Source organism: Neofelis nebulosa, chromosome 9 (assembly GCF_028018385.1).
Source record: "Neofelis nebulosa isolate mNeoNeb1 chromosome 9, mNeoNeb1.pri, whole genome shotgun sequence".
NCBI lineage: Eukaryota > Metazoa > Chordata > Mammalia > Carnivora > Felidae > Neofelis > Neofelis nebulosa.
Window position 1 is genome coordinate 37,956,830 of NC_080790.1, and position 15,703 is coordinate 37,972,532.

The following is a 15,703-nucleotide window of genomic DNA, read 5'->3' on the forward strand; positions in this document are numbered from 1 at the left end:
GTGCTACTGTGACTGGCTTATTTCACTTAGCATAATGTCCTTCAGGTTTACTTGTGTCGCATGTGGCAGAATTTTTTTTTTTTTTCTGAATGATATTCCATTATATGTATATAGCACATTTTATCTGTTCATCTCTCGATGGACATTTAGGTTGTTTCCGTATCTCAGAAATAATGTTCATATACTATATTTAATGTAATATCATCAAAATGCCATTTCCATATGTAATAAACAAATTTATTGAGATATTTTACATTCTTTTTTCATACCAGTCTCTAAAATCCAGTGGCTGTTTTTCCTGTGTACAGTATTTCAGTGCATGGATATACTGTCGTCCCCTGTTGATGGGTATTCGGAAAGTTCCATTCTTTGGCTATTATAAACAGTGTTTGCAATACATAACTTTGTTGTATTCACTTGTGAATGCATGCTCTTTGATGTTAAACTTCACTAATAATTCTTTCTTGAGTCTGGCTTTAGGTGTTTATTACTAACTGTAAGACAGATCGGGCTAGACTGAGAAGAATATCCATTCAAAGGATATCCTGGCTTTGCTTCATGAGACTGTTGGAAAAAAATAAGGAAAAATACATTGTACCTACTGGCTGATACTTCCACCTACTGTTAGTATCCCAGCTAAACTTTTTAGATTCATCACTAAAATTGACATTGGGGCAATTCATAGAGCTGAGACATACTTCACCAGTTTTACATGCATTCATTTGTATCTGTGTATAGAGTTTTGTTCCGTTTTATTCATGTGTAGATTGGTGTAACCACCAACATAATCAAGACACACAACTATTCTATCACAAGGCTCCTTCAGGCTTTTACTTTATAACTACCTACCTCTGTCCCCCATCTTTAACCCCTGGCCACCACTAATCTGTTCTCCATCTCTAGAATTTAGTTATTTCAAGAATATCAGAAAAAAATATATTGCATAAATGGAATCGCACAGTATGGGACCTTTTGAAATTGGCCGTTAACAGTCAATGCAATTCCCCTGAGATCCATTCAAGTTGTTGCATGTAGTTTATTCCTTCTTACTGCCGCTCAGCATTCCATGATATGGAGCACAGTTCATCATTTGCTTTTGGGTTTTGGTGGGTCATGCTTTTTGGTGTCCTAAGAACTCTTCAACCCTAAAGATGTTCTCCTATGTTACCTTCTAAACATTTTACAGTTTTATGCTTTACATTTAAATCTATGATCCATTTATTCATTTTGAGTTTTTGTGTAAGATGTGAGGTTCAGATCAAGATTCTCTTTTTTTTTTTTTTTTTTTTTTTGTGCCAGAGGATTGGGTGATATATTCTGTATCTCTTGGAATGTTGGGTTGGTACAACACAAATCACTATATGCAGTGAAAGGATACAGGTATAGACAAGATACACATATGAATGGAATGTTGTTATAAAACAAATGTCTTTTTTTTTTCTTCCAAGATTAATATTTAGTTAAAAAGTTCATTCATTTTGAGAGAGACAGAAAGCATGAGTTGGGGAGGGGCAGAGAGAGGGAGAGAGAATCCCAAGCAGGTTCCACATTGTCAGCGCAGAGCCCGAGTGGGGCTTGAACCCACGAACGGTGAGGTCGTGATCTGAGCCAAGACACTTAACCAACTGAGCCACCCAGGTGCCCCCCAAAAGTGAATTTTTAATCAAAGAGCTATACACAAGATGAAGTAAATTATTTGTCTGTGTCAAGAATGTTGATATAACAAAAATGAATTGCCCTGCTGTGGTCTTTGAAAGTAACCTGAGTTTTATTTAATGGACATGCCATACACCCAAGTGGTTGTAACAGGTACTACAAGATCTATTTATAAAAAAGAGGTTTCAAGTATGTGTAGTACATCTTTTGATGGTAAGAAGCGTTCCTGTTGGGAAAATGTTACAATGAGGACAGTGTCAGTGGGAGCAGTACCCATGTGGGACCCACCAGGTGCCCCAGCCCAGCCCTGTGGTGTGGGTAAGGCAGTACAGGACTGGGGAAGAGACCACCGCATTGATGGAAGAGGTGGTACAGGCAGGAGTGCTTCACACATTCCCATAGGCTGTCCACACTGCCCTCGGCCTCCGATCAGTCTCAGTAAGTCTTTTGACAAAACTGCAAGTATTAATTACTGACAATGATACAGAGGGCAGCCTGTGGCAAAGGGATGTAGGTTAAAGTGCCCCCTGGGTTTTTGGCCTTGGTGTCCCAAGAGGAGAGGACAGAGACACCCAGGTGATGCGAGTGGAGGCAGAGATGGGAATAATGCATCTACTAGCCAAGGAACTCCAAGGACTGCCTGCGACCACCAGAAGCTGAGAGACAGGCATAAAACAGATTCTTCAGGGCCTCCAGAAGGAAATCAACTGCCAGCCAGCACCTTGATTTTGGACTTCCGGCTTCCTGAACGTGAAAATGCATTTCCGTTGTTTTAATCCACCAGGTTTGTGGTAGTTTGTTATAGCAACCTCAGGAATCTAATCCCGCTGACGCTCAGCTCCCTAGGGAGCACAGGTTAGATAGCATGAGTTCTAAGTGTGCAATTTCCCAGGGTGCCTCCATGTGGACAGAGATTGGTGAGGAAGCCCAGACTGGCTGCAAGGGAACCAAACCACTTAATTAACCCTTTCCATGCTTCCTTTTCCTTCCCAAGTGGTGTAGGGTCTTACTTGAAACATCAAATACCACTTTTTTTTTTTTTTTTTTTTTTTAAGGGAGAGAGAGAATCCCAAACAGGCTCCTCACTCAGCACAGGGCCTGATGTAGGACTTGATCCAATGATCCTGCGATCATGACCTGAGCTGAAATCAAGAGTCAGATGCTCAACAGAGAGCCACCCAGGCACCCCTCAAATACCACTTCTTGAAGGCAAAGCCAAGAAAGTGAGGGCAATGTTCTCCAATCTAGGATGGGTTTCTGCACACCTCCCTTTCAGCCTGTGGCCCACAGCTCTGGAGGACCTGGAAGAGATCGTCACTGGGACCCATTCAACAGCTGCAGCTTCTGAATCTGTATCTCCTATGCCTCAAACCCCATGAATCTGCAGTGGATGAGGAAGGCACAGGCAGTGCTGAGGAGGTGGCCAGGCCCACTGGGAACCCCAGCACCAGGCAGCAGCCCAGGGGAGGAGGAAAGAATTGCCCTGAGTGAGCGGTCAAGGTCTTGCCTAAGACCAGTCCCCAGGAGGCAGAACAGAGCCCAGCAGACCTCACCACGAGGGCACCACACCCTCTGTTCTGCAGCACACCCATCATCACCTAGGTTGTTAAGCTAGTGCTTGTCAGTTTCTCTAGGACAGAGCCATGACTTTCACCTCTTCCCAAACCCTCCCTCACCCAACACCCTTAATACAGGCCTGTGTGGAGCACAGCAGGACCCAACAAGTGGACCCTCTTCCAAGCCTCACTGGCCACTGCATAGAAGTGACAAATGGCTGGAATCCAGAAGCAAGAGGCAGGGATGGGATTCATTGCAGTTCCCAGGAATCCTAAGGCTTTGGGCTCTGGAAGAAAAAAACTGGGAGACATGGGATCCAGGAGACACTGGTGAAGTGAAAGTTAAGCTTCAAGGAAAGCACTCCTTTTTCTCCCCGTCTTTTTTTTTTTTTTTTTTTTTTTAAACTAAGGAGCTTAAGTGGCACCTGGGTGGCTCAGCCGGTTAAGCGTCTGACTCTTGATTTCAGCGCAGGTCACGGTCTCAGTTTTCATCAGTGGCTGCACTGACAGTGAGGAGCCTGCCTGGGACTCTTTCTTTCTCTCTCTGCCCCTCCCCTGCTCTCTCTCTCAAAATAAATAAATAGACCTTAAAAAAAAACCCTGAAATTATTTTTAAAAATATGGAGAAAAGAGGCCAGGAGACACCCCCCCCCCCAAACCCAATTCAGAATATATGGTTTCCTCTAACAATTACCTGTGCCACTATTTCCAGAGGAGGAGTGGTCCTGAAGCTCTACGTCACTAGCCACGTGACTGGTGAGAAAAGATGTAATGTGGCTGGAAGAACGTGACTGCTCACTGCCGTCCTCAGCCTGGAGATTTCACATGTATTGGGCTTGTCAGGATCTGCCTCCCACCCATCATGTCCTATAAACTTAAGATCAAGAGGGAGAGCTTCTAGAAAAGGCAAAATAGAAAAGCCCAGAAGATGAAGGTGGCAGTAAAGCCACCTGAGGGGACAGAAGGAGCTCTCAGGAGTCCAGGAGACCCTCTCCTAATTACAGCGCTCTTCTCATAACTCCATAAGGAAATCACTGACACACTCAGGCACCATCCCTTCCTGCCACGTGGGCCCCTCGGGGGATCAAGAGTCAGGACTCACTTTGTTGCCAGCTCACAGATCATCTGGTCAAAGTTGTTTCTGTGCTGCCATTAGTGGTGGCTCTTACTTTGGCCAGGGATCAAAGCACTGAACAACTCCTTCCAAGTCAGTCACATTCAACAAGTGCACGCTCCCATCCACCACCCGGTACCCACCCATCACACTCCCTGCCTCTCATCAAAATCTGACATGCCCTATCTGGAGGACTATATCCTCAGTGACATACACAGAAAGACAAACACCACATGATCTCACTTACATGTGGAACTTGAAACAGCTGAACTCATGGAAACAGAATGGTAACTGCCAGGCCTGGGGTGTGGGGGAAATGGGGAGATGTTGGTCAAAGGGAATAAACTCAGTTGTAAGATGAGTCAAGTTCTGGAGACCTCACTTGAAATCTGCTAAGAGATCAGATCGCAAATGTCCTCATCACACTTAAGAAATGGTAACTACAGGAGCTGATGGATATGTTAATCAGCTTGACTGCAGTAATCATTTCACAATGCCTACGTATATCAAAACATCACACCATATACCCCTTTTTTTTTTTTTTAGTTTAGTTTTTTTTGAGAGAGAGCGAGCAAGCAGGGAAGGGGCAGAGAGAGAGGGAGAGAGAGAATCCTAAGCAGGCTCTATACTGTCAGTGTAAAGCGCAATGCAGGGCTTGAACTCACGAACTGTGAGATCATGACCTGAGCTGAAATCAAGAGTCAGACACTTAACCGACTGAGCCACCCAGGCGCCCCATTCCTTTTTTAACAGTATAAATTTTTGTCTATTTTAGTCGCTGCTGTTTCCCCAACAGCTAAAACAGTTCCTGGCACATAAAGCAGCACTTAATAAGTATCATTCAAGTCAATGACTGGGTCTCATCTTATCCTCACGCAATCCTGTGAGCATATGGTTTCATTCATTCCACCACTACTCTGCCAGACCCCATGCTATGGGTGGGTGGGTGGGAGGAAATCCAGTGGTGACCATAAGATAGATACAAGGCCCCTTCCCTTGTAAAGTTCCAGGGTCTTAAAGCAGGCAGAAAATAAGAAAACAATTACAATACTAACAAATTCTGATAAGGCTAGAAAGGGAAAGTACAAAGTGCTCCAAACCATCTGCTCTGCAGATGTCACTTCGGTTTCTGCTCACAAGGGCATCCTGAAGCAGCTGTTCTGGAGGAAACTGAAACCCAGAGAGCAGAAAGATTCTGTCCAAGATCTCTGATTCAAACCCAGGTCTGCTTCACGCCAAACCCCATCGTCACTTAGGTCTGCCTGACATTTGATCCCTAGAGAGAAATTTAGTTACACTCTTGTGCTATAGGCCAAAATCAGCCTAGAAGCTTGGGGGCATAGGTGTCACACTCCCCAGAATGGATCTCTTGCTGGGGTCTTCATCTTCTCTACTTGTGAACCCAGATCTTTGAACCCCTTCCCTTGAGGAAGCACATTACCCAGACTTCGAGATTAGACTCGAGAAGTGGCAAGGGACAGGTTAGGATTTCACTTAAATGTGAAACATAAGGATTCAGTCCACATTTGAAGCCAAAATATTCCGCCATTTATGGGGTTTCCTCCCCTTCTCTCCTACCAGAAATACACTTGGAAGTTTTTGCAAGTAAGAAGGAGGGCTTTGGGTGAAAAGCTTTCTTCCCGTGCCCATGGCTCCAAACCTGTCCCTGTCATCTGAGGCAGGTTCAGATGGCCAGTGGCACAATCTTATACCAAGGGCCAACCAAGAGCAGCAAAACCGTAATAGCCTCCTCCAACAGCTCTCACTTATCCAGAACTCCTGAGGGTCCAGGCTGTGTCCTAAACTGTTCACATGCACTATGCTCTATGTAAAACATGTCAATATCATCATCCCTACTTTTCAGATGAGCAAGTACACAATACTCCAAGTAATTGTCACTTGCTCACAAGTAGCTCTTGCTCCTCAAACACCAAGATGAAGTGCATTTTATGTTCATTTTGGCCAGAGTCTGGGAAGACCCCTACATATTAGACTGCTGGGCTGATGCTTAGTCTCTGCCCAAGGGATACTTGCGCCCAACCTCACAGGTGGGGAAACATACCATCAGGCCTCACACTGGAGGACAGGACAGGAGGTGGAAACAATACCCTGCCAGGAGAAATCAGAAAGAATTGCGCATTAAAAAAAAAAAAAAAAAATTAAAAAAGAAAGAAGGGTTGCCTGGGTGGCTCTGTCGGTTAAGCGACCGACTTCAGCTCAGGTCATGATCTCACGGTTCGTGTGTTTGAGCCCCGCATCGGGCTCTGTGCTGACAGCTCAGAGCCTGGAACCTGCTTTGGATTCTGTGTGTGTGTGTGTGTGTGTGTGTGTGTGTGTGTGTCTCTGCCCCTCCCCTGTTCACACTCTCTCTCTCTCAAAAATAAACATTAAAAAAAAAAAAAAAAAAAAAAAAAAAGAATTACGCATGCCCATAATCACATGGAGACATTATTAAAATCAAGTCCGGGGGCGCCTGGGTGGCTCAGTCGGCTAAGCCTTCGGACTTCGGCTCAGGTCATGATCTCGAGGTCCGTGAGTTCGAGCCCCGCGTCGGGCTCTGTGCTGACAGCTCAGAGCCTGGAGCCTGTTTCGGATTCTGTGTCTCCCTCTCTCTGACCCTCCCCCGTTCATGCTCTGTCTCTATCTCAAAAAAATAAACGTTAAAAAAAAATTTAAAAAAATAAAATCAAGTCCGGCCTGGCTCCTGGGCTTACACCTAGAAGGAGGGGGTCTGGTTGGGTAACCCAGGTGAAGCCGGTGGGACGTCCAGGCCGGCTGGTCCCACTTTTGCGACCCCTCTTCCCGCCGCTCCGTGCGCGCGCACGAACCAGCACCCCGAGGGGACAGGGAGCGCTTGCGCAAAACAGATGGTGGCATCGCGGCGCTATGCAACAGACTCCCAGGGCCCAGCAGCCCGCAGCCACCGTGCCTAACCTAGCCACCAACGGGGCCACGCTGATAGACTGCAGTAACCACTAGCCACCAAATCCCAGTGGGTAACTAAGAACTCGCGCAGTAGCGGCCGCGCCTTACTTCCGGTGCATTGCGGCACCGCCCCCGCAATCCGGAAGTAGAAAGAGGTACAACAACCGAGTCAGACTGGGAGCCCGCGGTGGCTGCGCAGGCGCTGCCAATACAGGCGGGACCGGAAGGAGACACAGGGCGCCGCCATGACAGGTTGGTCCTAAAGGGAACGAGGCAACTTGCCGGTTCTGTAACCGGAAAAAACCAGGCAGGGACAGCTGACCTGGGCGCCGCCATGACAGCCTGCACAGGAAAAGGCGGGGCTCTTCTCCCTGACTGATTTCCCTCCGGCACCGGCCTCGAGATGTGAGTAGTGGGAGCGCCTACCTCCGATCTGCCGCTTCGCCCTTTCCCTTCCCCAGTGACCTAAACCTAGGCCCGCACTCCGGGAAGAAGGATTGGCCTCTTTGTTCCTCGGAGAACCTACCCTTAGGGCCCAGCGCCGTCTATTACAAGCTCCATCTCCGCGTGGAAGAGAGGGAGGTCCCGCCCTCTGAACGTTTAGGCTCCGCCCCTGTTTCTCGTAGTAACTGAGGACTTTCAGGCCCATCCCTAACACCCAGTCCCTGCCCCCAGGATCTAAGCTCTGGTCCCTCACCCTGCAGACTTCAGGATTGTCTCAGGACTTTTACGGTTTTTATACCCGTTCTTAGAGCTGCGGGCTCGTCCCCCTAGATCACCTGACCATACCTTTTTGAACCTGCAGATCTGTGCAGTACCCCAGACCTGCCTTGTGCCCGCAGACTTTTTCTTAGACCTCTGATTCCGCTCTGGATTTCTAGATCTTGTTCCCAAGAGCTTACTTCTAGGACCCTCCAGAGCTGTCCCAGAGCCCCATCCTCATCCAGGACTTCCACATCTCTAGAACTCTGAGACCCACCCCAGGATTCCCAAACCTACCCCAGGGCCTCAAGTCTCACCTCCAGTAACCCTGTCCTCAGGCCTAATCTTGAAGACTCTCTGGTCAAGAGACGCTTCCCCAGGACCCAAGATCTCACCACGTGGGCTTACAAACCTCTTTTTAGGAACTCCCAAATCCTTTAGGGTTCCCAGTTGTTTTTCCCCTAGAATTCATTATAGTTAGGGCCCTGTTGAGGGATGCCTGGACTCCCAAGACCCTTCTTGCACGATCCCAAGGCTTGCCTTTGAATAATTAGGTCTTTTTTGGAAAAGATCTCCACTATCTTCCCAGAAGCCCTCCAACCTGTTCCACATTCCCCAGGGCTCATGCCTTACCTCTCCCTCCACTTCCCTGACCCTATCCCAGGATCCTTCAGACTCCCTAGTGTTCCTGCTTCCACCTCCAACCCAGACCAGAACTCCCTTTCTTGTCTGTTGCCTGGAATTATCCTCAGCCCATTATGTTCCACAGGCAGGCGGCCCTGGAGGTCACTGCTCGCTACTGTGGCCGGGAGCTGGAGCAATACGGCCAGTGTGTGGCGGCCAAGCCTGAGTCATGGCAGCGGGACTGCCACCACCTTAAGATGAGTATCGCTCAATGCACATCCTCCCAGTGAGTGTGGGCAAGTATGAGACAATGTGTGGCGGGAGGCAGGGGGCGAGGTGGGCAGTGGAATGGAAGTCTGAATGCCTGAAATGCCCTACCTCCACAGCCCAATCATCCGGCAGATCCGCCAGGCCTGTGCTGAGCCTTTTGAGGCCTTTGAGGAGTGTCTTCGACAGAATGAGGCAGCAGTGGGCAACTGTGCAGAGCACGTGCGCCGCTTCCTGCAGTGTGCTGACCAGGTGCAGCCACCACGCTCACCCTCGAATGTGGAGGTGAGGCAGGGGCTTATCAGTTCTAGTTGCTCTGACAAAAGACCTGGGAGTTATCCCCAGCCCCACCCTACCCCCACACAGACCTGCGCTGTGTGCATCCAGAATCCAGAGCAGGATCATTTCTTGCCCCTTCCCATAGCCCCTGCTTTAGTCCAGCCACTTTCCTGACCTGTTCACCTCCAGGATCCCTGCTCCAGCCTTTTCCTTGGTCCCCCTGAATCTCGTCTTACTTGCCTCCATACAGTGGCCAGAGAGAGCATAGAGGAACTAAAAATGAATCACATTACATGTTTGCTTAGAGCTCTTCAATAGCTTCCCATTCACATTGAGAACAAAATCCCAGGTCCTTGCTGGGTTCTCTGTGTTCTTCCTCAGGCTTCCTTACCTGCTCTCTGTTCCCTTCCTCACTGCCCCTCAGCTGTACTGGGATGGGGGTGAGGGGGGGTAAGTCTTACTCTCTTTAATGAATATAGTACATAAACAGATATGCAGTATAACTACGGTATTAAAATTTTGTGGGTGACTGCAATTTTTTAAAAAAATGTCTATAAAGACCTCATGGGGAGCAGTAATAAAAACAAAGTTGAGGGGTACCTGGGTGGCTTAGTTGGTTACGCATCCAGCTTCAGCTCAGGTCATGATCATGCGGTTTGTGAGTTTGAGCCCTGCATCGGGCTCTGTGGTGACAGCTTGGAGCCTGGAGCCTGCTTCAGATTCTGTATCTCCCTCTCTCTCTGCCCCTTCCCTGTTCTCTCTCTCTCTCTCTCTCTCTCAAAAATAAATAAATGTTTAAAAAAACAAAGTTGAGAAACACTACTTTAGATGTTCACTGTCTCCCCCCACTGGATGGACTGTGAGCTCCTAAGACAAAAGTCACATTTTGTACCACCTCCCTCTTAACACCCTCTCATTTGGGCCTCCATGGCTCTGTATTATCCCTTTTAATCTATTCTCTCTGATGCTTCCAGAGCAGTCCCAGAGGAAATCTGACCATGTTCTGCTTCCCTTAAAAAACTTTTCCATGACTCCTCATTTCCACCAGTCCAGATCTCAGTTCTGGAACAGCTTATAGGTCCCTGCATGGTGTGGACTCTGGCCCCACCACTCCCTACTTTCCATCTCAAGCCCTGCGTTCCAGCCCCAGTGAACATGGGTTACTCGAGTGCATGCATGTCTGTCCTGCTGGCAGGCTGTTACCCAACTGTTTCCTTCTGCCTGGACTGCCCTTCTAGGCCACCTGGCTACTTGCTATTCCAACTTAGATATCACCTCCCTCTGGAAATCTCCCATGCTGGCCTATCCCCATCCCCAGGCACTCATGGTCTCTGAGCTCCCTCCATCATGGCTTATATCTTACTGCCTTGTCACTGCTTCATTTCTATTGCCTGTTGCAGAGAAGTTCTTGGCTAAACGTTGAGATACCTTTCTGACAGGCCCTGTAGTCCTTGTTTTGTTTTGTTTTGTTTCATTTTGATAAGGCAGCAATAAATGAAAAGTTCAGGCCCTAACAGCCGACACTAGCATGACTTTTGTTTTTTTTTTTAATGAATATAATTTATTGTCAAATTGGCTTCCATACAACACCCAGTGCTCATCCCAACAAGTGCCCTCCTCATTGCCCATCACCTACTTTCCCTCTCCCCCACACTCCCACCCTTCTTCAGTTGTTCTCTGTATTTAAGAGTCTCTTGTGGTTTGCCTCCCTCCCTCTGTGTCTGTAACTATTTTTTTGTCCCCTTCCCCCATGGTCTTCTGTTCAGTTTCTCAAGATCCACATATGAGTGAAAACATACGATATCTGTCCTTCTCTGACTGACTTATTTCACTCAGCATAATACCTTCCAGTTCCATCCACGTTGCTGCCAATGGCAGGATTTCATTATTTCTCATTGCCAAGTAGTATTCCATTGTATATATAAACCACATCTTCTTTATCAGGACTTTTAATTCTTAGAAAATATTTAGTAATTTCATACCGTTCACATTAGTTTCTTAGTCTGTATGTTGGTCATACGTTAGCATTGTTGGTTTTTTTTTTTGTTTTTTTTTTTTTTCCGAGTTGTTTGGGCATGTGAACAGTAAAGACCTCACCTTCCCATCTTAGGGCTAGTTGTTCCCTCCCTACATAAGCAGCCAGCCTCTCCCTGGTCTTCCCTGTGGCCATCCTGCCCCGCCCCCCAAGTCTACTCTCCCCTGGCGGCCAGAGGAACTTGTAAAAATGGCAATTAGGTCACATCTCTCCCCTTTACAGCCTTGTCATAGCTCGTCAGTGCACTCAGAATAATTACCACCACACCTGCTCCTCCTCCCCATCTTCCTCCTTCTGGGTAATGGCATCCCAGGTGCAGCTTTCCCCACCTGATTGCGGGCAGCGAGATGCCAGTCTTTGTTCTCTGCTCTGCAAAGTGGCAAACATGTAGCCAGTCTCATCTCAGAAAACATGATATAAGGACATCTTATGTTCATGTAGCTGACAGAGGTGCTACCTCTACCTCCCCCTCCACACACCCTGATTTACTTTTCTTCGTAGAACTTACCCAGTTGACATATTTTTAGTTGTTTGTTTGTTGTCTGTCTCTTCCTCGAGTTAGAGATTTGTGCCTGCTTCATTCAGTGCCCTGTAACAACGTTACGGAGGAGGTGCTCAGTAAATATAGTAAATGGAGCCTTCCCTGCTCCCAGTGACAATTCACTGTGTCTCACGCGTTCACATGGCAGATGGCATGGTCATCACTTAATACTTTCCCCCTCCAGACTGTGGACTTGGCAAGGGCAGCCTCTGCTGCAATCTCCCCGGTGGTGGTCCCAGGGCCGGGCACAAAGTAGGTGCTAGTAGATGTTGATGTGTTTTTTCTATAGGCACAGCCGCTTCCTGCCTCCTGAGGACTCTTTGAGCCGTAGGAAAACTAGACGTGAGTGGCCACTTGATGCCCCCACCCCTGAAGAGTGGCCAGGTGAAGTCATGAGGACCCTGGATGTGGGTCTTGCTTCTCTGGACAGCAGGACTTACAATAAATAAAGACTCTATATACCGGGCTTTGATTCCTGCCTTCAGCACCTGAGGGGCCCCTGGAGAGCTGGCTGGGCAGAAACCCTGCTCCTCTGTTCCCCAGCTTCACTTACTGTGCCAAAGAAGGACGTGTTCACCAGGGTTAAGCTGACTCCTCTTCCCTTGTTAACTCTGCCAACGGCCACTTCCTGTCTCCTGCACAGACATGGGAAAAGGCTTTCTCTCCCTTCCACTTTAGCATTTACCAAGTCTTTATTGAGTGTTTACCTGAGGCTTGGAGGGCAATAAATATCACACTTCTTTTCCTTCTGAGTTTTGAGCCAGTTGTGTGATAGACATGCACACTAGGCGATGGGGCTAAAAATACTGGCTTTCTTATTGAAAACGGCTGCATTGTGGAATGTGGCTTAGAGTCTGCTGCCCTGGACTTCTGCCTTCGTTTGTGTTCTTCCAGAGTCCAACCCTGAGAACCGGAGAGCAGATAGTATATTTGGAATGTGTGATTCCAGAAGCATTTGGAAGGGAATGGGGAGGTGAGACAGGAAGGCAGCCAATAAAAGGTGCATTATCAGGCCAGTCACCACCGTGGTCAGTGGGCTCAATCCAAGGGGCAAGGAAGTTGGGCTATAGATCATCAACTCCCCATCTGTCACTGGGGCTGTTGCCATGGGTGTTGACCATCTAGCACCTCTGCCTGCCCCATGTGTTGTCATGTGCCCTGCCATCAAAAGAGCCCTGAGCGGAGAGTAGTGGAGAATCAAGTAAGCATTCAGGGCCCAGAAGAATGCTGAGTGGTTGTGGGCAGGGACCAGCAATGGCTGCTGCAGCTCCTGAGCATTTCTCCTCAGGAGTCCGTGTTCTGTGGGCCCAGCTATTTGATTACACGCTCCCCAGCAGGGGCATGTCCTAAAGGACAGAAGGCAGACAGACGCGTATGTAGGAGAAAGAACCCCAGGTGCCCAGTTGGTGTGCCCAGGACCTGCAGCCAGATTCATTCAGACATGTCGCTTCCCCCTGTGGGTGACTCCAGACTTCCGGAAATTAGAAGTGACTGACCAGTGATGACTGGACTGACTATTTGAAGCCTAAGTCTTGTGCTCTGGCTTGGAAAAACGAGCTAGAGTGTCTCCTCAGGATTTGATCGTTAAGACAAAGTTGTCACTTGGCTTGGGAGCTGAGGTAGAAGTCCTGCCATCGGGGTTGCAAGAGCTAACAGATGCCAGGAAGCCCAAAGCAGGAAAAACCCAGGTAGAGGGAGGACTGTGATTAGCTTCTGTGGTCCCTAAAAGGGCTGCTTGGGTTCTGCTGGCTTTCTGTTCGCAGCTCCAGTTTTCTTGGGCTGTGGATTGAGTCCTCAGATTCTTTGTATTCAGCCAACACCACTTTGCCTGGGTAAGCTTGAGTGGGGTTCTGCTCCGTGTAGCTAAAGGAACTGTGATAAGAACAGACAAAACAGGTCGAGGCTATGTAGAACCTCTCAAAGTGGCCTCTCTCCCAATAGGCTAGACCAGCTTCCTTATCTGGTGGTATCAACGGTCCAAGAGAGCAAAAATGGAACCGTCAAAGTCCGTTTTTACCACTTTCTGTTGGTCAATGCAAGTCACAAGGTCAACCCAGGTTAAAGGGGTAGGAGACTCCACCTCTTGATGGCATTTGGCTGCAAGGAATTTTGCCCACATTTAAACTACCATGGGAACTTTAATAGTTTCTATTCCTGTGGTGAATTGCGTTTAGGAATTTTTCACATGATCTAAAATTTCAAACTGCCATAAAGTTGTTCATAATAACCTCATATAATCTTTTTAATGTCTATAGAATCTGCAGTGAAAGCTGCTTTCTCATTTCTGACATTGGTTATTTGTACCCTCTTTGTTTTCTACTTATTCAGTCTTGATTAGTTTACCAATTTTAATCTACACAGAATTTACTTTTGGCTTTGTCGATGTTCTTTGTGTTGTGTATTTGTTTTTAATTTAATTATCTTCTTTATAATTACCTTTTTTATCTTTCTGAGAGGGAGAGTACGTGTGTGCGCACGAACACACGCATGCACACACACACACACACACACACACACACACACACACAGCAAATGAGGGAGGGGTAGAGAGAGAGAGAATCCCAAGCAGGCTCTGCACTTTCAGCACTGAGCCCAATGTGGGGCTTATGAATGGTGACATTATGACCTGAGCTGAAAACAGGAGTCAGTCACTTATCTGACTGAGCCATCCAGGCACCCCTGTTTTCTACCTTTTTGAAATGGAAGCTTAGCTCACTGAATTTTAGCCTTTTTTTTCTTTAATGTTTATTTTTGAGAGAGAGTACAAGCGGGGGAGGGACAGAGAGAGAAAGACAGAATCTGAAGCAGGCTCCAGGCTCTGAGCTGTCAGCACAGAGCCCAATGCGGGGCTCGAAATCACGAGCGGTGAGATCATGACCTAAGCCGAAGTTAGATGCTTAACCAACTGAGCCACCCAGGCACCTCATCTTTCTTCTTTTCTAATGTATGTATTTAAATTTCCCACAAAGCAAGCCTTTCTGTTTTGCATTTTTCATTGATCCCAGCTTATTTAGACATTTAAAACTGTATTTCTAAATTCCTAAGCATATGGGGATTTTTCTAGTTATCTTGCCTAATTGCAATTGGGCTGGGAACACATTTTATATGGTTTCAATCTTTTGAAATATGTTGAGACTTTATGGCTTGGCATAGGGTCAGCTTTTGTTAATGTGCCATCTGTGCTTGGATCATAATCCTTGGTTCATGATGCACTATCTTAGGTTGGGTTCCCCCAGAAATAGACTTTGAGGCAAGGCATTGGGAGATGACCCCAGAAAGCCCTGGTAAGGCTGAGGGAAGTGAAACAGGAAGGGAAAGCAGTACATCAAGGCTGCCTTATCAAGCAGATTATCACTGGGCAACAGCTTAATTCTCTGGGGAACTCTGGGAAACAGTGGAGAACATACCTTCCCACTCAAGAGGTGGGGGGTATTTATACACTAACCCCCATCAGTCATTTAGTTCAGGGTCACTTAGGGGACTGGAGTTTCAAATTCCCTGCTGCTTCCTGTTTGTCAGATACAGAGGCAGAGTGGACTTCGGTGGAGAGAAAGCTCTCTAGCAAAGAGCAGCTGCCTCAGTGCAGTTCACTTCAGTGGTAGCCACCCTGTGGCCATTCATTACAATGGCCACCACCCATTGCCACAGCCGCCATTGCCCCAGCCTGTCACGGCTGCCTTAACAGCAGCCACCATCATCTCAACTTCCTTTGCTGCCTGTCGCTGCTGCTGCCACCCATCACTGCATCCTGTCACAACTGCCATTGGTGGAGGTATTGCAATAACAGGAATGCTTTCAAAATGCTTGACTCAGTTCACAAAGAATGACTACCTTCAACCAAGTAGGCCACCTAGAAGTGGTGGGCATGAAGGCTGAGGGAGTATTGAGAACAGTGTGGGGAGGGACAGGTGGTGGTGTATGGGGACGTGCGCAGATGCTGAAGTGGTTGAGTGAGCCGATGACCCTCAGGATTCTGAGGAGGCAGAAAATGGCAGTCAAGGGAG

At 47.5% G+C, this 15,703-nt stretch overlaps 1 protein-coding gene across 3 annotated transcripts in view; it reads left to right on the plus strand.

Moving 5' to 3' along the window:
- The first annotated feature begins 7,422 nt into the window (after positions 1 to 7,422).
- CHCHD5 (coiled-coil-helix-coiled-coil-helix domain containing 5) overlaps positions 7,423 to 15,703 on the plus strand; it is a 44,035-nt gene continuing 35,754 nt past the window's right edge. The window contains exons 1-4 of one of the 3 annotated variants that reach the window (XM_058683320.1): positions 7,447 to 7,656; positions 8,706 to 8,863; positions 8,964 to 9,129; positions 11,989 to 12,165. In XM_058683320.1, coding sequence (XP_058539303.1) covers positions 8,712 to 8,863; positions 8,964 to 9,129; positions 11,989 to 12,012 — 342 coding nt within the window. In that variant the 5' untranslated portion in view covers positions 7,447 to 7,656; positions 8,706 to 8,711 and the 3' untranslated portion in view covers positions 12,013 to 12,165. Of the gene's footprint in view, positions 7,657 to 8,705; positions 8,864 to 8,963; positions 9,130 to 11,988; positions 12,166 to 15,703 lie in introns of those variants that run through there. The other 2 variants (XR_009248424.1, XR_009248425.1) reach the window with 2 other exon arrangements.